Source organism: Drosophila rhopaloa, unplaced genomic scaffold (assembly GCF_018152115.1).
Source record: "Drosophila rhopaloa isolate 14029-0021.01 unplaced genomic scaffold, ASM1815211v1 contig_163, whole genome shotgun sequence".
Lineage (NCBI taxonomy): Eukaryota > Metazoa > Arthropoda > Insecta > Diptera > Drosophilidae > Drosophila > Drosophila rhopaloa.
The window spans coordinates 15,100,763-15,125,491 of record NW_025335043.1 but is presented as its reverse complement, the minus strand read 5'-3'; the positions used below and the strand labels follow the sequence as shown (position 1 = coordinate 15,125,491).

The 24,729-nt window shown below is 43.0% G+C and overlaps 5 protein-coding genes and 3 non-coding genes across 12 annotated transcripts; 5 read left to right on the top strand and 3 right to left on the bottom strand.

Annotated features, from left to right (window-relative positions):
* The first annotated feature begins 2,381 nt into the window (after positions 1-2,381).
* On the top strand, positions 2,382-5,252 carry LOC108040422 (probable protein phosphatase 2C T23F11.1). The gene is made up of 4 exons (XM_017117904.2): positions 2,382-2,501; positions 3,014-3,361; positions 3,941-4,271; positions 4,338-5,252. Exons 2-4 carry the CDS (start codon positions 3,080-3,082, stop codon positions 4,856-4,858), a joined length of 1,134 nt encoding a protein of 377 aa, XP_016973393.1. The 5' UTR covers positions 2,382-2,501; positions 3,014-3,079; the 3' UTR covers positions 4,859-5,252.
* A 1,016-nt stretch (positions 5,253-6,268) lies between these two features.
* On the bottom strand, positions 6,269-18,004 carry LOC108040401 (la-related protein Larp4B). 4 transcript variants are annotated; one of them, XM_017117861.2, is made up of 10 exons: positions 17,729-18,004; positions 15,451-16,195; positions 15,139-15,388; positions 14,694-15,074; positions 13,775-14,330; positions 12,759-13,273; positions 12,138-12,657; positions 10,620-11,930; positions 10,041-10,381; positions 6,269-9,987 (listed from the first exon to the last, which is right to left on the bottom strand). In XM_017117861.2, exons 2-9 carry the CDS (start codon positions 16,179-16,181, stop codon positions 10,227-10,229), a joined length of 4,419 nt encoding a protein of 1,472 aa, XP_016973350.2. In that variant the 5' UTR covers positions 16,182-16,195; positions 17,729-18,004; the 3' UTR covers positions 6,269-9,987; positions 10,041-10,226. The 4 variants fall into 4 exon arrangements, with proteins under 4 accessions (XP_016973350.2, XP_016973349.2, XP_016973347.2 ...); XM_017117860.2 differs by lacking the exon at positions 17,729-18,004 and adding an exon at positions 16,904-17,396; XM_017117858.2 differs by lacking the exon at positions 17,729-18,004 and adding an exon at positions 16,530-17,395.
* A 520-nt stretch (positions 18,005-18,524) lies between these two features.
* Positions 18,525-20,143, bottom strand: LOC108040417 (eukaryotic translation initiation factor eIF1). The gene is made up of 3 exons (XM_017117899.2): positions 19,965-20,143; positions 19,615-19,772; positions 18,525-18,916 (listed from the first exon to the last, which is right to left on the bottom strand). Exons 1-3 carry the CDS (start codon positions 19,990-19,992, stop codon positions 18,770-18,772), a joined length of 333 nt encoding a protein of 110 aa, XP_016973388.1. The 5' UTR covers positions 19,993-20,143; the 3' UTR covers positions 18,525-18,769.
* Positions 20,144-20,587: 444 nt separating this feature from the next.
* On the top strand, positions 20,588-22,614 carry LOC108040416 (60S ribosomal protein L28). 2 transcript variants are annotated; one of them, XM_017117896.2, is made up of 4 exons: positions 20,588-20,672; positions 21,632-21,731; positions 22,018-22,260; positions 22,444-22,614. In XM_017117896.2, the coding sequence occupies exons 2-4, from the start codon at positions 21,639-21,641 to the stop codon at positions 22,540-22,542; spliced, it is 435 nt and encodes a 144-aa protein (XP_016973385.1). In that variant the 5' UTR covers positions 20,588-20,672; positions 21,632-21,638; the 3' UTR covers positions 22,543-22,614. The 2 variants fall into 2 exon arrangements, with proteins under 2 accessions (XP_016973385.1, XP_016973386.1); XM_017117897.2 differs by lacking the exon at positions 20,588-20,672 and adding an exon at positions 21,435-21,457.
* On the top strand, positions 21,061-21,136 carry LOC123037455. The gene has a single exon (XR_006417500.1). It is a non-coding gene; the product is annotated as a small nucleolar RNA CD11 (small nucleolar RNA).
* On the top strand, positions 21,275-21,348 carry LOC123037454. Its single transcript, XR_006417499.1, has one exon. It is a non-coding gene; the product is annotated as a small nucleolar RNA CD11 (small nucleolar RNA).
* LOC123037453 lies at positions 21,489-21,563 on the top strand. The gene has a single exon (XR_006417498.1). It is a non-coding gene; the product is annotated as a small nucleolar RNA CD11 (small nucleolar RNA).
* Positions 22,615-22,852: 238 nt separating the features above from the next.
* LOC108040424 (putative neutral sphingomyelinase) lies at positions 22,853-24,605 on the bottom strand. Its single transcript, XM_017117908.2, has 2 exons — positions 24,443-24,605; positions 22,853-24,351 (listed from the first exon to the last, which is right to left on the bottom strand). Exons 1-2 carry the CDS (start codon positions 24,481-24,483, stop codon positions 23,073-23,075), a joined length of 1,320 nt encoding a protein of 439 aa, XP_016973397.2. The 5' UTR covers positions 24,484-24,605; the 3' UTR covers positions 22,853-23,072.
* Between the last annotated feature and the right edge of the window lie 124 nt (positions 24,606-24,729).

The following is a 24,729-nucleotide window of genomic DNA, read 5'->3' as shown; positions in this document are numbered from 1 at the left end:
AAGGGTTTTTAGTTGTAATTTTGCCAAAATAGGCCGCACAGCCAAAAGAATGACTGTTTTGTGCAGCTGAGAACCTATACAATCAATTCCAGGTGGATTTGGTAAATTTTATTTTTTGACCGATTTTCGCATTTTTGATAAGGGGTAACACTTGATTTTTGGCCAAAATTGGGCCAAAATAAAATTTTTGAGCTGAGATACCCAATCGATTGGAAATTTTATACAGAATCCAACGAGGTATGACATTCCATGATACGATCACTATTGCCAAGAGTTTTGATTAAAAAACTGAAAAAATTAGCTTTTTTTTTATGGATTTTGGCCATCAAAAACATATTTTTAAAACACATTTTTTAATGTTTTTTATTTGCCAAAATAAGACGCACAGCCAAAACAATGACTGTTTTGTGCAGATGACAACCTATACAATCGATTCCAGGTGGATTTGGTAAATTTTATTTTTTGGCCAATTTTCGCATTTTTCATAAGGGGTAACACTATGATATTTTGCAAAATGGGACAAAAATAAATTCTTTCAAGAGAGAATGCCAATCGATTGGAAATTTAAAGACAAAATCAACGAGGTATGATATATTAACATTTGACCATTTTTTCCCAGGTTTTTGACCTATTTTTTCGGGTTTATGGCCATTTTATCTATTTTCGGTATGACTGTAAGAATATTAAACCTTCGGCTTGCCTAAGCTAGCTTCCTTTCCCGTTTTTTAATAATCCTTAATATTATAGCTAAACTAAGTATTTAATTCTCAAGGATATAAGTATTTATTTATTATTATTCGCAGTGTGCTCGGAAGCAGAGCTGCAGCATTTGCATGCAGACTGCATACGGAGCTGTTGATCGCCTCCAACTCCGATTCCGATTTAGAGACCGATTCAGGGACCGAAACCGAGAAACCGAGAAGCCGAGCCTGGATGCAATCGCCAGTTGACAAACAATATGGAAATTTTACAGAGTGCGCTGAAATAAAAGGGGAAGCGAAAGCGAATCTTAAATGGCAGAAAGGGGCGGTCGGACGTGGGGAGGGGCGAGACATGGAGGGGGGTGGACGATAGTTGCAGTCGTCAGCGGGGTACGTTAAATGCATAATAAATGTGCGTTCTGGAGGTTGGGAAATAAAATGCGTGCAGCGACGTCGACGCCTTGCACTTTCAATGACCAAACACAACGATAAGAAAGGCAGAGATATTATACACAGAACAAAATTGCGGGCATGTTTGAAAACAAGTTCGATAGTGTCAAAGATTATTAATTTGATCTGAGATAAAGATGTGCTGTTTTTTTTTTAATTTTTTTATTTTTGTCCGTAAGATATGAGTTCTAATGTGCCTTCCTACTACTTTCTACTTTTTTTAGTACAAATTTAACTGATTTTAAATAGAATTAAGAGTCTATATTCAAGAAAGGCAAGCAAGACTCGAAAATTAAGAAATTGTTATGAAATTTGGATCCCATCTTATCTTATCTTAATGTGAAGTCCAACATTTTATTATTTTTATATGCAGTATCGTTTATGGAAGATGGGAGCAAAGTGGCAATTGTGTGGGTTACTCCCCGTTGAAAAGCGCTAGTTCGACAACAAACTTCTGATTGACTCTGTTTGCCAAAACAATTTGAGAGCGGCAAAGATAATGCGAAAAAAAGAGAGAGTGGAACGGAGAGCCCCAACCAAATACACAAGTTCTTTATCAAAAATTGCTCTGTGGCTTTTGCTGCTGCTGTGCAAATATTTAATACATTTTTTTTTAGCTCGGCAAAAGCGCAAAACAAAAGAATCCAAGAAAATAAGTAAAAGAGAAGACTGAGAAGACAATAAATAGAAAGCAGAGGCGTTGGCAGCGAATGCCAGTCAAGCTTTAATTCCCCAAACAACAACAATATGAGAGCAACAAAAAGTGTTTAGCTGACGTCATTTGTCCTTGAAATCGTATATTTGCCGCAAACCCAAAGCGAAATTCGCAAAATTCAATGCACTCGCCAACTGAAAAGAAAAACAGCAGATAAGATGACGACAAAAACAAAAATAAACGAATTGAGAAGCAAAAGGAAGGTGCCAGCAAGCCACATAATACGACATTTGCATTGGAATTGCGAGAAATATTTGAATTATAAATATGAATGGGCAGCCAAAAAAGACAGTCAATAAATAGTACAATTAATGAATATAAATTGTTATTGTTAGGAAAATTCGAATCAAGGCGCCAAAACTAACAAGTGTTGGAAAACTTCAAGGCCAGCATGGACACGCACCCAACCAGGGCTGTGGCTAGCGAATACCTCAACCCATTCGAGACTGGAATCAACGAAATGAGTGTGGTCAGCTTTTTTAAACTTTTAAGCGTTTACAAAGCCGTTGGAATTTTTCAATCGCCCGTCCACGTTCACACTGCTGAGCACAAACCAAATACAATTTTTTTAATTTTTTACTGGACACTTTTTTTGATGCGGAGTCGTTTGTTTTTGGCGAGCAAAAACACGCCAGGTGGGTTTCTCGTGCGGATTGCAATTGCGGCTGATCCGGCGCTCCTCCTCCTCCTCCTCTCCCCCTCTCTCTCTCTCTCTCGCTACTTCTCCACTTCTCCGACTCGTTTCTCCGCCTCATTCTCCGCTTCTTGGCCTGCTTTTTTTTTTTTTTGCATAAGTTCAGGTCTGCTGCAAACTGTGTCAACTAATTACGGAGCGCATGATTGGCGGGCCGTTAAACGTTCGCCTTATCGACTCCCATTTATCACCTGCCCTTTGACCCCGTACGAACCCCAACCCCAACAACAGCCAAGTTCCGGATCGCGATCCGGCCCTGAAACTTGAAATCTCCACGTCTGTTTGCTCGCAGCTTATATACACGAGTATGGGTCTCTCTGTGATATGCTAATCTCCAGGGCCCACGCGTATCTGAAGTTGACAGCAGTCGGTAGTCAGTAGTCCGTAGTCAGTTTCGTAATTAACTTAACTTAACTTAACCCGAGTGCTTGTACGTCTTCTTCTTGCACGCAGGAAAGCGACGCAAATCGATAACACGCCCTCATCCTCCCGAGAACCACAACACACACCACTCAAACAATGGGCCAGACGCTGTCGGAACCAGTGACCGCCAAGGAGTCCTCCTACTGCCAGAACGCCGCCTTCCGCGTGGGCTCCAGCTGCATGCAGGGATGGCGCATCAACATGGAGGACTCGCACACCCACATCCTCTCCCTGCCGGACGATCCGGGAGCGGCCTTCTTCGCCGTGTATGACGGCCATGGAGGAGCCACGGTGGCCCAGTACGCCGGCAAGCACCTGCACAAGTTCGTGCTGAAGAGACCGGAGTACGTGGACAACATCGAAGAGGCACTGCAGCAGGTGAGTCACGGGATAATCACTTTTTGCTGGAGGAAAGGGCGGCATTTCAAGAACGGAGATGGCAGCTAATTGGCTTGATAATGGGAATATTTCTGTTTTCTTTTTGTTTTCATTATGTGCAGTAACATATAGAATGATCAGATTCTACTCCTATATATTCAGAGATATTGGGTTTTAGTGCCCTTTCTTTACTTGCATATTAAAAGCAATATATGTAGATGTAATAAAGCTTTAGCTTTAATGGGAGTTATCTCCTTTACTTCAGCCTTATCAACATTTAGGTACTCGTTTGTGCCTTTTAAGAGTCCAATATAATGAAAGGTACCATTTGTACCTATGTATATCAACACCTAGTTAATCATTTGCCATACTTTTTGCGTCACTTGGGTTTATCTAATAATTAGATTTGACAACTATCTAAAGATAACAAATGTGAAGAAGGAACATATTTAGGTACTTATTTTGAGAAATTTGTATCTTTCTCTAATTTAATTTTCTAGGTAAATTTGTAGTCAAGCGGGAATTCCATATTTGCATATCATCACTTACACATTACTCATGAAACTGATGCAATTGCAGGGCTTTCTGGACATAGACTACGCAATGTTGAACAATGAGGCATGGGGCGACCAGATGGCCGGCTCCACGGCCGTGGTGGTCTTGGTCAAAGACAACAAGCTGTACTGCGCGAATGCCGGAGACTCACGGGCCATTGCCTGCGTGAACGGCCAACTGGAGATCCTGTCGCTGGACCACAAGCCCAACAACGAGGCGGAGTCCAAGCGGATCATCGAGGGCGGCGGCTGGGTGGAGTTCAATCGCGTCAACGGCAATCTTGCCCTCTCCCGGGCCCTCGGCGACTTTGTCTTCAAGCGGGCGAACAAAAAGCCGGAAGATCAGATCGTCACAGGTGAGAGTCACCGTTGCGTCCATTGTTCGCATTATCCATTATCACCTTGTTTTTTTATACATATAGCCTACCCGGACGTGGAGACGCGCAAGATCATGGAGGACTGGGAATTCATCGTGTTGGCCTGCGACGGCATTTGGGATGTGATGAGCAATGCGGAAGTGCTCGAGTTCTGTCGCACGCGCATCGGCATGGGCATGCATCCGGAGGAGATCTGCGAGGAGCTGATGAACCACTGCCTGGCGCCCGACTGCCAAATGGGCGGCCTCGGGGGCGACAATATGACCGTGGTGTTGGTATGCCTGCTTCACGACCGTCCCTACAGCGATCTGATAGCCCGCTGCCGGAACAGTAACCAGGTGGTTAATGACCAGGTGGCCAAGGATGAATCCCCCGCTGCAGCGGAGGCGGAAACAGAACCCGAAACCGATACGGAGACGGAAACGCAATCGCAATCCAAACCCTGCCAGAAGCAATCCAATCCCAATCCGGGACAATCCACACCCACGGACGACGAGAAGAAGCTGGAGAAGGAGTCACAGGATGCGCTGCTGGCGGCCGAAATGCAGCTGAACTATATCTACTAGTGCGCCTTACGATTAATTAGGGTTACTCCAATACCGCTTAGATCAACTCTTTATACTTAACAACGCAAGTGTTCTTGGTTAAGTTTTATATAAACAACACAATACACCACACAGTCCTTACCAAAATGTTTGCTCCGATTAATAATTAATTATACTTGTTTTAATTGTAACCCCCACGATGCGTGTATATACATATATGCCTTGTCTAACTATATATTGTATGATTTACTATGTTTTGTGATGCCCAAGCAAAATGGATAAAAAAAATTGTATTACTCGTTTAGTATTTATGTACCCAAACGTACTTGTCAAAGTGGTTTGGGATTGATCTTTAAGAAATCAGTGAAGAGTTTCAAAATTAAAATTAAAGAAAATGTTTTGTAGTGCCCAAGAACGTTGGATATTTTTCGTTTATTTTGGCGACGAATATTGATGAGAGGAAGTAGCCTCAAAATTCCTGATATCAATTTATGGCGGTAGTATTACTCATTTTTAAGATTAAAAACGCCCTACAAAATTTCAAACAAAATCATTTAGAGCTTCAGTTTTTTAAATAAAACGCTGGGAAATAATGGTCAAATATTGGAATGTCATACTATGTTGAATTCGTTATAAAATTTCCAATCGATTGGCATTCTCAGCTAAAAAATTTTATTTTAGGCCCATTTTGGCAAAAAAAACTTGAAGTAACCCCTTATGAAAAATGACAAAATCCAGAATACCCGGAAAAACATACTTTTATTTCGGTTTTTTGTTCAAAACCCTGGGAAATAATGGTCAAATGTTGGAATGTGATACTTCGTTGAATTCGTTATAAAATTTCCAACCGAATGGCATTCACAGCTAAAAAATTTTATTTTAGTCGATTTTTTACAAAAAACAATGAACTAACCCCTTATAAAAAAGGCCAAAATCCGGAAAAATCACAAATACAATTTTAAAAAATTCACAAAAATAAATACGATTTCATACTTGACTTGATAGAAATAGACGAATAGACGGACATGGCTATATCAACTCGCACAGTGATGCTGATCAAGAATATATATATATACTTTATAGGGTCGAAAATGTCTGGCTGCATTACAAACTTCTGACCTAATTTTTAATACACTCCGCAAGTGTATAATAAAAGTGACAAGTGTGTGTGTTCGAGTAGGGCTGTGTTCATGAAAAGATCCGCCCGTATTTGTGTTCTGTTTTGTTTTCAACTCGCAAGTATAAATTTTATTTAAACTTTTCGCTAATAAGTCGTTACGAGTACAGGTTTCCGCCTCCTCATCAACATCATTAGTGATTCATCACTATCGTCTGGTTTTTACGTACAAATTGTTCTGGCTTAACTATCCTATTATAAAGACAAAATGAATTACGCTTTTCAAGTTTTTTGGTTGTTTCTCAGTGTTTGTATTTTTTTTTTCGTTTTGTTTTATTATAATATTTTTATTTATATGTATGCCATCATATTACACATTCAATTATGTATAACTGCTGTTGGTTTCTTGCTTTCGCTTGCTGCATAGAGGGATATTGTATTTCTTTATAGTTAGTTTATAGTTTAAATCATATGCAATTTTATAAACTTCTTGTTACTTTACAGTTATCAATTTCGGTACAATTACAAATTGATTATATATATATTTATATATGTATGCATGTACTTCTCGTTATTCATATTACATATTTTCATTTTTGTTTTTTAACAGACAGGTTTTTTGTTTTGTTTTTGTTGTTGTTGTTGTTGTTTTTCTAGTGATAACAATGTGCGTAAGCATTTTTTGTTTAGCGTTGTTTGTTGTTTATGGTAGTAAAAAATAAGGGAGTGAATTCAACCCAAGGCAAATAAAATAAACAACTCAAAAGATCTCCGACCGTCGAAAAAAGTTTAGGAATCATATCGAACGCAAAAATATGTAAGGGATATGGCAGTGCCAAAGAGAATGATTCTGTGAAATCAGGAGGGGAATGCCCCCAACAATCTATAGCTAAGGGTATGTACAGTGGTTTCTGGTGAGGAGCATTCCATAAAGTTAAATAATACGAAATATTTGGATGGTGTGAGAAAAATAACTGAACGATATTCTAAGCTGTGTGTGTGTTTTGAGTGATTTGTTTTCGGGGACTGGAGATATGGTGAGTGGTGGCAATGGGGGGAATACATAGCTCTATGGGCGTGGCATGTCTGCTGAACTTGCAATAGTATTATTTTGTAAATATAACAAGGTGTCATATGCGCTGCTTAAGTATACAAAAATAAATAACTTAAGAACTGAGGTTTACAATTTAACAATTTAATTTAATTTATTGTATTCCTTAAAATTATTCAACATCAACAATGTTCCTTTTTTACTTTCCCTATTCCCTATACTCTCTATCTCTCTGTCTCTCGATCTCGGAGCGTCTGGATGGACAGCGTGGTCAAGTGTCCAAGTGTCGACTGTCTCATGGTCGAGTGGGCGTTGCAATCTCGGTGGGCATTAGTCAACCCCATCCCGTTTATTTGTTTTTGTTTTTTGTCGCACACAATTGATGATTTGTCAATTGCATAATATCACATCTCATTGCCGGGATTTCGGAGCCGCCGCCCGCCGAGTCCATTGGCTCCACTCTGACCACCTTCCGTGTCCCTCACCCATTGATTCACCTAAAGCACAGTCCGCAGTCCCAGTCGCAGTCCGCCCTATTGAGGTTCAACTGTACAGTTTGTGTAGTGTGTGTGTGTGGTGTGTTATTTTGTATTCTTTTGTGTTGGCAGCCGACAGTGAGTGATGAGCACAACAAAATCATTTGAGAACTTTCCAAAGAAATGTGTCTGAGTGTTGGGGTTAGTTGGATATTATAGTTTGGGTCTTTCTTCAATTTGGAGGGGGAAGATACAAACTATAAACTATGAATTATTTAAAGATACATTTTGTGTGGCGGGTACGCGACGAACCACTGAGCAAGGTATACTATCTGTGTGTGGCCACCATCCCTAGCGAACTATCCGGATCCTGGACCTCGCCAGGATTCTAATGAGTGATTGAATGTCTTGAAAGATTGATTGATTGATAGCTGTTTATGTCCTAGAGGCAGTTGTGTGTGTGTGGTGTGTGATTGGATGCAATTTGATGGGCGGATGGGGCCACTTGGTGCTTGGCTCAGTGGTCGGTCTGTACCCTGCTCGTATGTTACATATTAGTTAGTATAGGCACTTAGCATATTCGATTGTTTTCATAGAAACAAAGTATATGTGTATATATATTGGTTTTTCAGTTTAGTTTTCTTTTCCTTATATTTTCAATTTCATTTTGGTTGGAAGTCTTGCGTTTAGAGTTCATTTTTCTTATTCTCCTTCGTTTTTTGATTTTGGATGAAAGTTTTAGTACTTCTTTTTTTTTTTGGGAAAACATTGTTCGGTTTGTTCACAGTGGGTTCATAAGTAATTAATTAAAGAGAACAAAAATAATACGCTGTTTTTCTTCGTTTCAGTGGTGAAGTTGTGAATGAAAAAATATAATGATTTCTTTCGATTTGGTTTTGTTTGGTTTGGAAGTGAAAGGGCGGAGCAGTTTTGTTCTCAAATAAGGGAAATAATTAACAGAAGAAATAATGTTGTTAAGTTAAGTGTGAATATCCATATATGCATACTAAACGTAATTCTTATTGCCTAGAATAGTTTTTAGATATTGTGTTTACGCTCTTAAAACTACTGATTATTTTTTCTCACTTGGCAATTGGTTTTATGCTTCAAGGATTAATTTACATGCTTCTTACATTTGAAATAAATTAAGACTCCATAAATCAATTTGTGCGTAAATCGTGAGTTATTAAAAGAGAAAACAATAGTTAAAATGATATTAGCAATCCTAATCTAAGATGAGCATCAATAATTTGGGGACGAGGATGAAGCAGCATCTTTGCAGATTGAGAGACAGTAAAACATAGTGAAAAGAATTCGTTTTAAATGCCTATTTTGTGTTGTCCTAAACCTCATAAAATTTCGTGTGTGTCTGTGTGTGTTTTAGTTTATGGCACCTTTTTGTATAGAGTCCTAAGTCGTAATTATAACATTAGATAGTGTTTGTCTTATGAGCTGAGCTGAGCTGTGTCCACCTACGCTTTGTAAGGATAAAGTTTAGTATTTAGCAATGCACTAACTTCTTAATTCATTTCGTTTTCGTTCTTTGTTTGTTGAAATAGACGTGTGAAACCATCAAACTGAGAAAATTGCTTTCATGTGGAAACAAATGCAATTTTAAAATGTAAGTTCTTCCCACGCGATATACGATACAAGTATAAAAATTAGGGGTATACACGAGTCGGTGTCTGGGGGAAGGGGAAGATAAGTTTGTCTAGGCGTATTCAGGTGTGTCTGTGTGAAGGATCCCTTAAGTCATGAACTAAGTACGAGAATCCCCATAATCAAGTTATTTAAAAAAACGACTTGCTCAAACAAGATCATCCGTTAAAATGTTACAATGATTCAAAACAATCGTGTATATTATATATAATATATCTAAATAATAGAAGTAACCCTAACCTGTGGGACTAGCGGAGGCATAGCTATTTTCGCTACGTACTCGTATCTGTGTACTTCTGTTTTGGCTATAAACATTATGTTTTGATGTGAAAGCAAAAATGAAAATGATGAAATATTAAACGTAGATAATAAAACGTAAAATCATCGTGTGATTCATGAGTTCATCGGTAATTTATCAATAAAACCTAATATTTTCCTTTTCTCTCCTTTCCTCCTTTGCTTGGCTTAGCTTGCTTTAGTTTTGCTTTGTCGTTCGATGCAAGTAGGCTAACTACGCTCAAACCTCTTAGACTTATTCACTCGGCATCGTTATTGGTAATCGTAATAATAGCTTAGGCATATTCATCTCTTGTCTCTTCTCCTCTGGCTGTCGCCTTCTCCCTGGATCTCCGCGCGGCGCTAAACTAAGTGATTACCCATCGAGTCTAGGTAACATTAGCTTAGGTAGATTAACATTAACTGATAACTGATTAAATATAGCTGGAGAAAGGGTATGCACCATTCATTTTTCGTCTTTCCCTACTAATATGATAACTGGTCCAAGCGTCGCCAGCTGCTCGCTCCTTCCTCTGCTCTCGTTTTCGCGTCCATCGAGCAGCGGCAACTGCTGCAAGATGCAAATGATAGAGTAAGATCACACGGGGTGCACCACCAACTCACCTTTCATATGCCTCCTTAGTTTGCTCGTAAATATCTATAGCACTTACAGGTATAACAAAAAGGTTTGCTCATATTTACACATGGAATTTCATATATATACAGGCGGATGCATCGTTGAAGGCATCCTGCAAAGGTATCTCACTGTTGCCTTGATTTGGCAACGCGATTCTCCACTCCCTCCTTCTCTTAAGAGTTGTTGGCCCTGGACTTGCGGTTGCCGCCAGTCCCCGAGCCGACATTGGCATTGGTATTGTGCTCTGTTGCAGAGCCGTAATGTTGCTGCTGGTGTTGCTGCTGTTTCTCCTTGCTCAGTTGGCGAACGGAGGCATTGGGACGATTATCTGAGAAATGCGAATAGATGATTAAATTAATTCGTAATAAGCACGTTGGATATGGTAGTGGTGGATCGGGAAATGCAACTTAATCGCTATTGACTTTGTCTTTTCTTCAAAACGAAAGACGTTTTTTTTAAAACAAGTATAGCAAAGGAATAAAAAATATGAAAACATAATTAAAATTGCTTGCATTTTCCGACACCGGATCGACACTACCAGTTTTCTTGAGAACTCTTGATCCTACCTTTCTCTTTGGCAGAGACCACGACAACGCTGCCTTGAGTGGCATTGGTCGTTAGGGGGCCACTTGCTTTGCCGGAAAGCGCGGCTGGCGAGGCACCACCTACGGCACGCTTCTCGGTCGAAACGGCTGTGGTCAGGCCGCTCTTCTCCACGGCTGCTGCCACGGCGGCGGGATCGCCAAAGACTAGGTCCATCTTGTGGCTGCCGGTGGGCGACAGGGTGCCAGTGGAGCCGCCGGAGCCAGCTTCCTTGCTGTCAGCGGTGGAGGCGGCCTTGTGGTGCTGGGCCACCTGGGCATAGCTGAGCTTGGTTAGGTTCTCCGTCGACGTGGACGTGGCCACGCTCTTGTGCTTGCTGGCACCTTTCTCCAGCAGATTGACCTCTTTCTTGGCGTGCAGGGCGGCCACTGAGGGCGGCTTCTTGTGCTGGCCGAGGCTGCACTCGGCCAGACTGGTGGTCAGACCACCCTCCACAACGGAACAGGCGGAGTACTCGTTGTGGCCAGCCAGCGGAGACAGATGCGGCTGCTGCTGGATATAGCCTTCGACCAGTCGCTGCTGCGACGGCTGCTTTGGATGCAGTTCATCCTCAGTCTTGTTTGATTTGTCCAGCAGCTGCTGCTGGTGCTGCTGCTGGGCTCCGGCCGCCTCCTCTTTGCCGCTGGCATTGATATTTGGTGTTAGACACTTTATCACATGGATCGAATTGTTGTTACTGGAGCTCTGCTTAGTAACGTTCTTAGTATTGTTGCCCTCCTGAAGCTGAAGCGCGTACTCAGCGCCCAAGGCGGGCGTGGGGCTAACAGGTGGATTGCGCTGTTGCTGCTGCGGCTGATAGTTGTGTGCCAAGTGCGGCTGGTTCTGGCCCTGTTGGTGCCTGTTGTCCTTACGCGCCTTACCCTTGCCTCCTCCACCAGCACCACCTCCGGTGCGGACCACGTCCGACAGTCGATTCTCGGCCCAGTTGTTGGCGGAGGAAGTGTTCGCCAGGTGGATATTGCTACTCTCTATTCCCTGGAGACTGCTTGGGCGTTGTTCATCGCCGCCGGCGCTCTCCACACTGCTGCTTAATAGTTGGTGCTGATGTGGCTGTTGCGGCTGCTGGTGCAGCGCCTGTTTCTGGCCCAGACCCGTTGACGAGGAGGACGAGGTGGTAGAGTTAAGCAGGGAAGCTCCGCCAGTGGCCTGAGTTGGGTGCGGTGCGGTGGCCGATGAGGCTGGCAGTGGTGGAAAGGCGGCTGCCTCTAGATCGAACTGCGGCGGTTGCACCGGCGCAGGTGGCTGTTGTTGCTGCTGTTGTTGTTGACTCAGTCCTGCAATAAAAAAAAATATATTAAACAATTACATTAAATTATTGGTGCAGGTTAAATAAATAACAAATTAATATTAAATCTAAAACGGTTATACGGTTCTTGTGAATAATACACACCAACATGGTGACAACATTAATAAAATATAATACCATTTTTGTAAATAATCCTTAATAATACAGCGAAACAATTTTTGTAAATAATACTCACCAATCATATGCTGCTGGTGGCCCAAGGAGCTGTGGTGAATACCGCGCTCGTTGCTCCCGCCGGACAGGCTGTTGCTGCCTGATCCCCCACCTGATCCACCGCCACCCGATCCGCCACTGCTGACGCCCAAGCCGCCGCTGTTGCCCACATTGCTGCCAATCGAGTTGTGGTGATGGTGGTGGTGGTAGTGGTGTCCCGTGCCCTGCTGTCCAGTGCCGGAGGACAGGTGGTGCGGCTGCTGCTGCTGTGAGGACAGGGCGTTGTGGTGATGGTGGTGGTGCGAGCCACTCGCCATCGACGAATGCTGGGCGTGGTAGTGCGGATTGTAGTTGTTGCCCTTGTAGTTGCCACGGTGCTGGGGCGGTGGGACGTCGTGGATAGTGTTGTAGTGGCTCTGGCGCTCCCCGCGATGGGAGGCTCCGGCCCCCTCGGTTCCTCCACCTGGCTGAATATTGCTGCCAGCGGAAGATGTCAGCAGGTGCTGCTGCTGATGTGGATTCGAGGGTGAGCTGCCGTAAATCTGTAATAAAGTCGAATAATAATGAACGTTTTCATTACAATTTCAGTTTCAAACGACAATTACATGTCTAAGATGATTTGAATTATATGCAGATTACTTACCCCAACTCGCCCGCCTGGGGAGTAGTTGAGTCCGCCCTCCTCATCACGACGACGACGACGCGGGCGATTCTGCCACTGTAGTGGCTCCTTACTGATCGACGTGGCCAGCGATGAGGAGGAGCTGGCAGACATGTTGCTGCTGCGGTTCACCTGCTGCATGGCGTGCGAGCCATGCTCGACGCCGTCCCCCGCCTCCTGCAGCTCCTGCACCTGCACTTGCTGCTGAATGGCCACCTGTTGCTGCTGCTGTGGCTGCGTCTGTTGCACCACCAAGTGGTGCTGATGCTGGCCGGGCTGCGGTTGAGCCGGAGCAGTGGACACGTAGGTAACTTGCGGGGCGCTGGCTGCGCCGGAGGAAGCCAATTGATAGTGCTGCTGCTGGGATTGTCCCTGTTGCTGCTGTTGGGCCTGCAGGTGGTGGCTGTGGGCGGGCAGAGCCTGCACCTGGGTGGTGTAGTGATGGTGAGTGGTCACTCCACCGCCATAGCTCTTGTCCAGATTTTTTTGCATGCCGCCTGTAGTTAGAAGAAAGCAGTTAGAAGGGTTCAGTTGCTTGAGCAATTTTAATACCAGGATTTGCATATATCAGTCATTTTAAATATCCCTCAAAAATAATCATAATGAAAAAAATCATCATTTGTAAGATAAAGTATTAACCACGAGTGACGACAATGAGATGGAAAAATTAAGAAAATAAATTTCCCTCATCAGCGACAAAGTTTTCAATTAGAGATTAAGTCTTCAATTTCAAAGCCTAGACTCAAAGCCAAAAAATAAAATATATATATATTTTTATTAGACTGACCACTAAATACGAGTATCTTCGAGTATATTTATATACAAATAAAAAAATTAACCATTCTTAGCGATTGCTTTTTTTACCCTGTTTAAATGCCTGCTATGATTTTGATTTTCTGACTATTTTCCTAACCAATGTCAACATATTTGAACACCTCGCAAGTTTTAAACAAAATTACACGTGAGGGATATTTAAAAAAACCCTGTTGAAAACTCACCTTTCCAGTTGCTCTTGATTGGATAGTGACGAGTAGAGCTGTTCACCTGCACCGTGGCCTGCTGTTGAGCCGAGCTCGTTGGCTGCTGCTGAATCTGCTGGAGAACTTGCTGCGGCTGAGGAGCCTGCTGGAGTGGATCCTGCACAATGTTTGCAGGGACCACGCTCACCATTCCTCCTGGAATGGCGCCCGTTATCTGGATGGGCACAATGCTACCGCCCTGGATGTGCGAAGCTGTTTGTGTGTTGCGCGGGGGTTTGCCCCTCGACTCGCCGCGTGGTCCCGAGTTAACACCGCCCAGGTTGTTGGGATTGCCGCGGTGATTGTTGTTGTAGCGCCCACCGCCCTGCGGCTTGGACGTGACCATCGTTTGTGCGGTGGGTGGCGGAGCTTGAGCGAAACTGGCTGCCACGGCTTGCGGAGCCAAGGGATTGGTGGCAAAGATGTTGCCCCCGATCTCGTAGAAATTCTGGCCATGGGTGGCAGTGGCTGCCACAGTGCCAGGCGGCCAGGGATTAGCCACTAAGCCGGGATAGAATTGATTTGGCGGAATCGGCTGTGAAAAGAAAGGATTAAGATTACAATTATGTTTAATGAGCAGTATAGAAGCGTTAACTAAAGAATTGGCTATTTGTGGGCAATGATGATTGGTTGTATGCAATTATATGAACTCATTTTGTATTTTAAAATTGAAGAAAAAATAATTTAACCATCAATTTTCATACTATGAAATGGCAAATGGCAAAATGGAAATATTAGAAATACGTACTGTTCAATAGAACAATAAAACAATAAGATAAGATGTAAGTGGAAATTATTTTATACCTATTAAAAAAATTATTCATCAAGATATTCTTGTTATAAATCAATAAATAACAATGCAATTCTTCAAGTCATTCTTAGTCGAGAATATACTCACAATCAGTACAGGGTTGCTGTACGGAACTGAGGCGGGAGCCGCGAGGGCTGCTCCGTTGGTGTACAAGTAGCGGGGCTGCTGGGCACCCGCATAGCTAACTGTGGCGGCACCGGCTCCGGATGGATCGAAGACATTGGCAGTCGGCGGCGACGTTAGACCGTAGCCGTTCTTCATATTTGGTACAGCTTGAATGCGATTAATAAACGACTTGGGCTTAATGCGGGCCATGATCGGCTTGCCCTGGAACTCCTTGACCTCCTCGCGCAGGTACTTGAACGCCTTCTGCGCATCGTCATCCGACTCGAAGGTAATGTACCACGAGTTGTTGGCGATGAATTCGCAGGAGATCGGCCGGGGGCAGCTATCGTTGCTGAACAGAGCCTGCAAAGCACACAAAATCCAATTAGTATTTTAATGGCCTGGGGAAGCGTGAGGAGTCACCTACCTTGACGTCATCGAGGGGCGTGTTGTTCGATATCTCGCGCAGAATGATGATGCAACGCTTGCGATTGGGACGCACGCGCGTGCCATTGTCGTCCACCTGGACATTGGGCGATTCACGCAGCACCTCGGTGATGAGTTTGATGTCATTGGTTAGTTTCCGCACCAGATTGAATCTGGCCACGGTCCAAATGGGCACATACTGGTCGCTGTCCATCTGGGATAGCAGGTAAGTATCGTTGGCCAGGTTCTCTCTGTATTCAAGGGTATAAAAAAGGTTAGATAATATATAATATTGGGAGACTGGACAACCCACCTGGAGAAATAGTACTCAAGCTGGGTGGCCAGCATCTGCTTGAGCTTGTCCAGCGGTATGTTGGACTCCTCCCCGGCGGCTGCATTGTGGCTTCCCTGCTGCTGCTGATCGGCCGAGCCGTTCGCAGGCAGCTGAACGGGCACTGGGACTTGGACAGGAACCTGGACCGGCACTACAATCTGATGGGGCTGCGGATCGAGGGCAACTAAATTCGTATTGTTGAGGGCGTCTGTGGTGTAGCAGACCACGGTGCCGTCCTGCGTCTGGGCGAGTGTGCCATTCATGATGGCGTATTCGTTGGTGTCCTGAGACTCGCTGCCTACTGCGGATGTTGCTCCTCCTGCTGATCCTACAGCCGCCGTGGCCTGTGGCGGCGCCGGCTGATGGCCGTATGTCAGATGCTGGGCGGGATGCGGCGACTGTTGCTGCTGCTGTTGTTGTTGGTGGGCTACGTGCGTATGGGCCAGGAGCTGGGCCTGGTGTGGATGCGCCTGCTGTTGCTGGGCGGGCGCTGGAGCAACTGCAACTGGAGGAGCTACTGGCGGAGGAGCGCCTGCGGCGGCGGCGGCGGCAGCGGCGGCTGTGATCAACGGTATGTGGGCAGCGGCGGCTGCTGCGGGGGAGGCTGCGATTTGGGTGGTGGCGCCAAACAGATTGGTGGCTAGCATCGCCGTGTCGACAGGAACGTTCGTGTAGACGGGCGGCTGGATCTTGACTGCATCTCCGTTCATGTAGACATATCCTCCTGCAAGTGGTTGGGATTATAGGAGGTTTTCATAGTATGAGGGGTGGGAGGTTCAGTGGGTGGGTGGTGTGTGTGCGAGTGTGTGTGATTGTGTGTACAAACAAGGTCAATTTTTGTGTTTTTGTAGACGTAACGGGAAACTTTCGTAATCGGAGGAAGCTAGACGCTGGGAAAAGGAAAACTCTCCCCATTTCGAGTGAATAAATAATAAAAAAAAAGTAAAAACAAACAAATGAAACGCAAAGCCAGCGTAAAGTACACACACATACATATGGTACATTAGGGGGTGGCACATGCATATGTATACATAGTTAGTTAACTATTTTTTACCAACCTAAGTAGTATTCCATGGTAACTTATGTTGCAATTATCAAGAAATTCCACACAAAGACACAGTCGGTTATTTTGCTTCTCCTACTTTTTCTCTTATTTTCTTTTTTTTGTTAAATCTATTTTTTTTTTGCTCTTTCGAGCTACACACACACTCACGCACGCGGCACACTCACACACACACACAGACACACACACACGCGCGTTGCCACCCAGTCGCGGGAGTGGGACAGAGAGAGAGCAAAGGATAGGCCAAGAGAGAGCGAGCGAGAGAGAGGAGGCTCTTCTTTCTATTTGGAAAATTTGATTTTCACTGCGAAATTTTGTATTTCGCCTATTTCCGCGACTCGAATCGCGCTCTTTATCGATGATGGTTACTTATTTATACTGTTGGCGACTCGAAAACACGGCTCCTTCTCCTCCGCCCCTTTTCCTGCACATTTTCTTCAACTTCTACGTTGCTGCCTTTTTCTTTTCCTCCGTCTTCGTCTTCAGCGCTGTTCTTCTTTTCGTTTGCCGTTTCTTTTTCTTCTTTCGTTTGCAGTCTATTTTTTTCTTCTCGCTTTTCCTTTTTTTTTCGCTTTTTTGCACACGCAGAGAATATGTGTGAATTGAAAATTGAAAACGACCGAGAGGCAATTGATTTTTTTTGTCGACTTTTCACGCCCTACTTTAACCGCCCGCACCCGCCAGCGCTGCGCTTTTCAGTTGTCAATCGCTTGCCAAGTTGCTGAATCAATTTTTAAGGTTCTGCCTGCTTTTTTTCACCACCAACTTGTCACGCGAAAAATCCAAAAATTCGACTTCTCATCGTCATAGAAAACTTTCGCCGTTTCGATAGATCGAGAGGCAGGGTTGCAAGTGATTGAAAATGCCAGCAGTTTGAAAAATAACTTCGATTTTTCACTGTTCTCGCAGTTATGAATTAAAAAAGTGTCAGAATGTTTTCCTAATCAGAACACTATTAATTGGCTTTTTTCACACAGGTTTTATAAAATTAGTTTTAATTTTAGTTATAAAATAATGACATTTTAAAATACTGTACGAATACCAACATGATATTCTAACCGCAAAAAATACCAACTGCATCCAAAGCTGCAGCCCTGAAACGTGCAAGAACATAATATTGCTAAGCGATTTCCCGCCCCTCCGCCCCTTTCCAACACAAAATACCTGCATAATTGTGTGATAAAACACACTTACCATTCAAAATGAAAGAAATCCTGGATTAATCCACCCGCTGACGCCGATTTTGTGCAGCTGCTGGTGGCCAAACCACTTGTTAAATTTCCGAACCGAACGAACAAACGAAACACCAAGCGTTCCGCGCGTCCACGTTTTCTTTTTCTAGCGAATTATCGTTGGGAAATTCGACGATTCCAACGCGTTGTTTTTAAGGCGCGAATTTGTGGTTGTTTGACACTCACGAACCCTTTTTTTTCAGCAAAAAGCAACACACGCAAAAAATTCGCGCTCCGCTTTTTTATTATATATATATATTTAGTATTTTAAAAGAAAGAAAATATTGTAGTCTATTGTCTAAAGTGAGCTGGTATATTTTGGTATTATTACCTTCGCAAACTATGTCCTTACTAGACAACAGTCGTTAAACCGCGTAGCGATTCTAATAAACATACCGGGATATGTAATTACAGCTAGGTTTGAATCTTCGGTGTATCTGGGGCATGAACCACATTAATTTGGGCAGTTTTTATTTTAAATTTTTAATTGGTAATTCGAAATTATAACTATCTCGATAATCACGGCTTCAACATTATTTAAATGACTAAGGTTTCAGAATAAAAGCATGTCAGATTTTCAATGAAGGCTTTGTCTTAGACAATATAAATATTTTAAAAAGCCGTTCATTATTTTTAAATATTTCAGACACTGGATAAGTTTTGCAATGTCGTGAAAGGAATCTTAAAAATCCTCTGTATTTTTTGAGCTCAACATATTTCTTCGCTTCCCATATAGACGCAGAAAATAGACAAAATGCTCCACTTTCGTCCCATTATGCTACGACAGCGCCCGCACACATTCGTTTATTTAAATTGAACATTTAATTTTATTTATAACATTGTTCTCAGTTAATGGTCTATTGCTTCTGTATTCATGTAAATGTTCTATCAAGAGTGTTTGAATTAATCGGAACTAAGAACTTTTGCAAGTTTTGGGTGTTGTTGTGGAGCTTAAGAATGAAATAGTAGTATGAGAATTCACACCGTTTGTTTGTTCGTCCGCCTAGAAGCCGTGCACCTTAAGCTGATCCGGCTTAGCTAGTCCCACCTTCGTCAACCATTGACAGATGTTCTCACGCTGATCGCCCTGGAGCTGCAGGACCTCACCATACTCTGGATGCTCGATTACAGTGCCATTGCATGCGAATTCCTGCAAAATATTCAAAAAATTAGTTTTTGGGTTGAAATCGTTCACTTGTCACAAGACTGTAGGAATTTTTACTCAATGCTCTGTTTTTTAGCCTAGCTTAAGAAATCTATCAAGGCCTGAAAAGGGAATAAAATGTATTTTCTTTTTCAAATTGTAAGTACGTATGTGGTCAGTGTAATAGCAGAGAAAGCTATTTGTTTGTTCAAAATAGTGCGCTTGATTTTTTAGGTAAAAGGGTAATAAAAATAAAATACTTCGTGTAGAAAGTTAGTATTGTGTGTGGGAAATGATAAAACATTGATTGGATTAAAAATGCATTGTGATTATTGATTCATTTGGGAAACCAAGCCCAAATATTTATCCTTTACATTATTACCAAGTGGAAAGGGTGATTTTATGTATACCACCTTTGGAAAGAGGATAGAAATCTAATAGATCTATCTTTGAGGAGAGTGAAGAGATTTTGTGTTGCTAGCATTGAATGGCTATAGGATAAATATGTACATTGGCTTTTTCAAGACTGAACTTTAAGCTAGTGGGTAGGGTATAAATACACAAATATTACTGGGCTATGCAGGTGGAAAGGGTTATGCATCGCACTCATGCTGACCGCGGCTGTGTGCGGAAAGTTACCACCGAAAATTCCTACTACAGTATTGTGACAAAGTGGGCCGAACGTAGATTATAGGTAAACTCACCTTCTTGCAGGAGCGGACTATCTTCTTCAAGTCATACTCCGCGGACAGGCCCTGAACAGTGGTTAGTGTCTTGCGACCGTTCCTCTGCTGGATTCTTATGTGCACTAGCCCGTCTTGAATATCATCATCATTGCCCTTGATTGCATCAGCAAAGGGGTCTGTAAAGTGGAAGATTGGATTGATTATTGGGATTATCGGGGGATCCAAATAGATGTAATGTAATCACACCCTTGCAGCGTGTCTTATATGCGGGTGTGTATGTGTGTGCGTGCGATGATGACGGACAGGCAGCCATTTTTATGTACATGTGTAAGAGTCGGGGAAAACTCGCTGGTGTTCCCTCTACTTACCACGAGTGTTTAAATTCTGGATGGACATACGACAATAAAAACAAACCACAGCCTAAAACAAAAACTTTTTGAAATGATTTGTTGATATCTGAACTTTTAATTTAACGTTTTACTGAGTGAGTTTTTCGGAAATGTGTCTGACAAGCAGTGTGACCGCACCGATAACGACAAAAAATACCAACCGGTCAAAAACAAATACCACTAAATATATTTTCAGCTACGAGATATAACATTTAAAACGAATTAATTTAAATAATTAATTCTCTTTTTTCTTTACTCGAATAAATTAATAAAGGAATTAATTAACAAATACCAATAAATTAAGTTAGGATAATGCGTTTAGGATGCGTTTTTGATAGTAAAACTTAGACCAAATGGAGATAAGCCCCTTGTTTCCAAATTATAAACTATAACCAAATGGTATAGGTAAGAAATTGTCTTCCAATTTGTATCATTTTTTTTTTAATGTGTCCAAAATGGTACAAAAACAATTCAGTGAATTAAAAACATTGGTATAATTTAGAGGCAACGAAACTTTTCCAATTCGACTTGGTGGCAACGTGGGTCGGGTATGTCGGATTCCTATCGATAGGTGTCCTGCCAACTCGTTTGGCCCAACTGCAACCCTGTGTTTTCGGCAAGCGCAGCCAACTTCGTGCTATGCCGGGCTGCCATATTTCTTTCCTGCTTGTCTTTCAACGAGAAAAGGTGGGCATTTTGCGTTTTGTCTCGATTTGGTTAAGTTCTAGCGTTCCGGCAGCGTTCTAAACGCTCCGAAAGTGTTGAGGCATAATGCCTGCCCCACGTGTTTCCGTCACATTTACCGCCGGCCCGCTGAACTTCGGAGGTAAATTGAGTTTTACCCACACGTGCAACCCAGCGGGCAAATAGTGATTAAAGTGTGTAGTTTTAGTTGTGAAACTAGGCCGGGCTTAAATATCAAAAAACATATCAAGTCAATTTACTAAGATAAGTCGACTTTGTTGTACCCAATCTAATATTCGTTTTCCCTTTCTTTACATGCTAATCCCTGTCCTGCTTTTGTGTGGATTTATTCTATAAAGGTAAGAACACGTGTGGTCTTTAAACGCTTGATTTATTCTTCCATGATGAATGATTTGAGCAGAAGAGTTCTTGAAGACTATATTCATCACCCAAGACTGAATATAACGCAAGATATAATTATCTTTATTTAAAAATATCCGAATCTAATCACCTACTTTCTTTGTATTTCATGTTAACCGCTATGATCGTCTATCTACTGGTTTTCTTATAAAGGTAAGCATTAAATCCTATTCTGTGTAATTCAGTTCTACTTTAATGAGGATTGATTTAGCAGAAGAGTTCTTGAAGACTATATTCATCACCCAAAACTGAAAATATACCAAGAACTATTAAAGTTTTTTATAAAAGATCATAATCTAATTACCCAATTTTCTTTTTATTCCATGTCTCTCCTTTTTGTTGGGCTATTTGGTGATTTTCTTATAAAGGTAAGCAGTAAAAACCATCCTGAGTACTTCAGATTTGTTTAATGAGGATTGATTTAGCAGAAGAGTTCTTGAAGACTATATTCATCACCCAAAACTGAAATACCCAAAAAAAAATATAGACGAATATTAAGTCGCTTTGAGCTATTAATAATTGATTTCTTAAATTCTTTACAGACGTGAGATGGCAACCTCTTCGCACCTCAATTGGTTGATCATTCGCAACAACAACGCCTTCTTGTTGAAGAAGCGCGATGTTGCCAAGCCCTTCAGCACAGTAAGTAAATATGATTTTAAATACCATGTGCCACGTTTATAGACTCGTCTAAATGTCAAGAAAAAGTGAAAAGAAAGTTTCTTTAATAAATGGTACTAATACCTATTCTGTACCAGTCTATAATCGTGGTAACGAATCTCTTTTACAATGATGTTTCCAACTTACAACTTTCACAATGATATTTGAATACAACATGATAGTAACTCTAATCTGACAAAAGTTGAATGCATCATCCTTTCGTGAGATAATTTAACAATTTAAATAAATATTAAACTCACTTTTCTAGGAGCCAAACAACTTGGCCAGCGTGAGCTCGTTCCGCTACAGCGGCATCGTGCACAAGAAGACCTTGGGAGTCGTGCCGACCGCCGACAAGAAGGGCTTCACCGCCGTGCTGAAGAAGGGCAAGTATGCCCAGCGTCCCGCCAAGAACACCGTGCGTGTTGACTTCAAGGCCGGTCCCCGCCGTTCCCTGAAGAAGCTGAAGAACCTGCTCATCGGCTCCAAATACCGCAAGGACCTGACCCAGGTAAATATCGTTGTAATGCCAGAGACATCTCTTTTGGTTCTTGTCATGATGATCTTTTTTTAATGCTACACAACCAAGATCGCTGAATGATCGTGTTGATAAACTTATCTGAGGCTCTCAACCAAAAAATAGTCTAGTAATCCTTTGATTGGCTTTATCTTATGAATTTCCTTGTGTTTTCAGGCTGCCCTCCGCCGTGCTTCTGCTGTCCTGCGCTCCCAGAAGCCCGTCCCCGTCAAGGGAAAGAAGGCCGAGCTTGCTAAGGGAAAGAAGCCCGAATAAACTATACCAGATGGGATTATGCGGAGCTGTTTTCTACTCGAGAATAAAGAAAAAATGTTAAAAACACCCTAATATTAAAGCTAATTTCTGTGAATATGTGGGATATGGTTTTGTTGGGGAAATGAAGCATACTTTACGGCCTAGACTGAAAACTATATAATAATATATATATAATCTTCGAGGCTGTTGACCCAAATATATGATTTTCTTAATTAAAATAATATCAAGAAAACCCCTTGAAAATTATAATTTGAATTATAGATAAAAACAAAATAATTGTTCCTACCAATGATTTTGAACACGCTTTGGATTTTGTTTTCTTAATGTTGGTCGAATTTATTGAACTATAATTCCTGGGATATGGATGACGTTACATAGAAAGAGACCATGGAAATGCATTGAAATATTACTGGACGTAAAAGATCGCGTCAGATTAGTAACACCCTCTAGTTAAAGACAATACAACGCTTCTTAATCTACGGTACACATGGATTTTAAATGCGCATTGAGCTCGGCTTCTCGACACAGCTTCAGTAAAAGTACTCGTACTTCTGGTACGAGTACAGCATCACCTCCATCGATTTCTTGCCCTGCAGCACCCCATTTCTCTCCATATAGTTCCAAATGGAGGCCATGAAGACGCAGAACAGGATCACGCCAAACACGATGAACTTGAGCAGCAGAAAGATGGTGCGCATGCCCACGGGAGCGGTGAACTCCACCAGCAGGACTAGGAGGACGAACAGGAAGGTGGCGGCACTGTAGTACAGAATCCGATCCGTGTTGAGCTGCAGCAGGGAAGCATCGCACAGGGCCAAGGCTTCGTGAAGGGCGGCAGTTCGGGCAGCGGGGATGGTTTGGATGGCAGTGGAGCTGCCATTGCACTGGGCCGGCTGCTGTTCCTGCTCTTCCTCCCCTGCCTGAGCATCGCCTGCTCCCAGTTCCCTCACAACACAGCTTTCGCCGTCTTCCACCTGGCAGTTCACTTCGATGGTGGCCACTGGTTCTTCCGTTCTCGCTGTTAGCTTAGATAATCTTAACTTGGCCAGCACAGCCTCGTGATCCGAGAAGCTAAACTTCTCTCCGGGCACTCGTATCGGAAAGGGCAAGCTGTACTCTACTATCTCGGCATTCACATGATCACCTCCACGCACAAAGATGTGATCGATGCGGATGCCCTGCGGATTCCTCTGCAGAGCCTGCTTAGATGTGTACGAGTTGTGTTGGCATTCGTTGGTGCGAAAGGAGTCCGAGGCGCAGCTGTCGAGCATCTTGGAGGTATAGAGCAGCACCTTGTAAGAGATATCCTGCGGCTGGGCATTCAAATCGCCAGCCAGGATCTGCAGCGCCGAGTTTCCTCTGGTAGCCTCGATGAATTGAGCAGTGTCGAAGGCCTGGATGACGCGGTGCGTCTTGTACTCGTCGTTGGCATTGTCGTACTCCGCGTGCAGGTGGGCATTGTACAGGTGCACCATCTGGCCACCGACCAGGATGCGGCACAGGCCCACTCCCTTGCCGCCAAACCAATCCGCGTGCTGGATGCGATGGAAGTAGCCGTTGACGGACCAGGCGTGGAACAGCGTGCCCAGAATGGGGTACTTGGAGAGCACCAGCAGACCGGCGCCCATCACGCCGCTATGGAAGTAGTGGCTGTGGGGCAGGACTGCCTCCGTGCCCTTCTGCAGCCGCTCACTGTCCTGCTGCGCCCACACCTCCTGCAGGGACACGATGTCATACTTCCCGCTTCCCAGCTCTTTGCAGATGGCATCGATGCGGGGCCCGCGATCACTCGACACATACGGAATGCCCCTGAAAGTGTACACATATTGTTAGTCTCAACAGATCGAGGTCAATGCAGGAGCACCTCGTACAGAAGCCTTAAAAGGAGATGAGATCTCACCAAATATTCAGGGTCAGAATGTTCAGCTCTAACAGCAACATCGCGGTTTTGGGGCACGGGTTTCACGCACGCATGCTTACAATCAAATATCGGGCGCGGGCAGCGGCGATAAGATAACTTTATATTTTTTTTTAATTTGTTGTGTTCAAGATGTATAGCTACAGTGCGACCGTCTGTGGAAAACCTAAATTTAATTATGTTTAACCCTCGATGGGCTTCGTCACTTTGACTTGGCAGAATTAGTAATCAGATAAGGAACAAAACATGGAATTGATTTTAAATTGAGA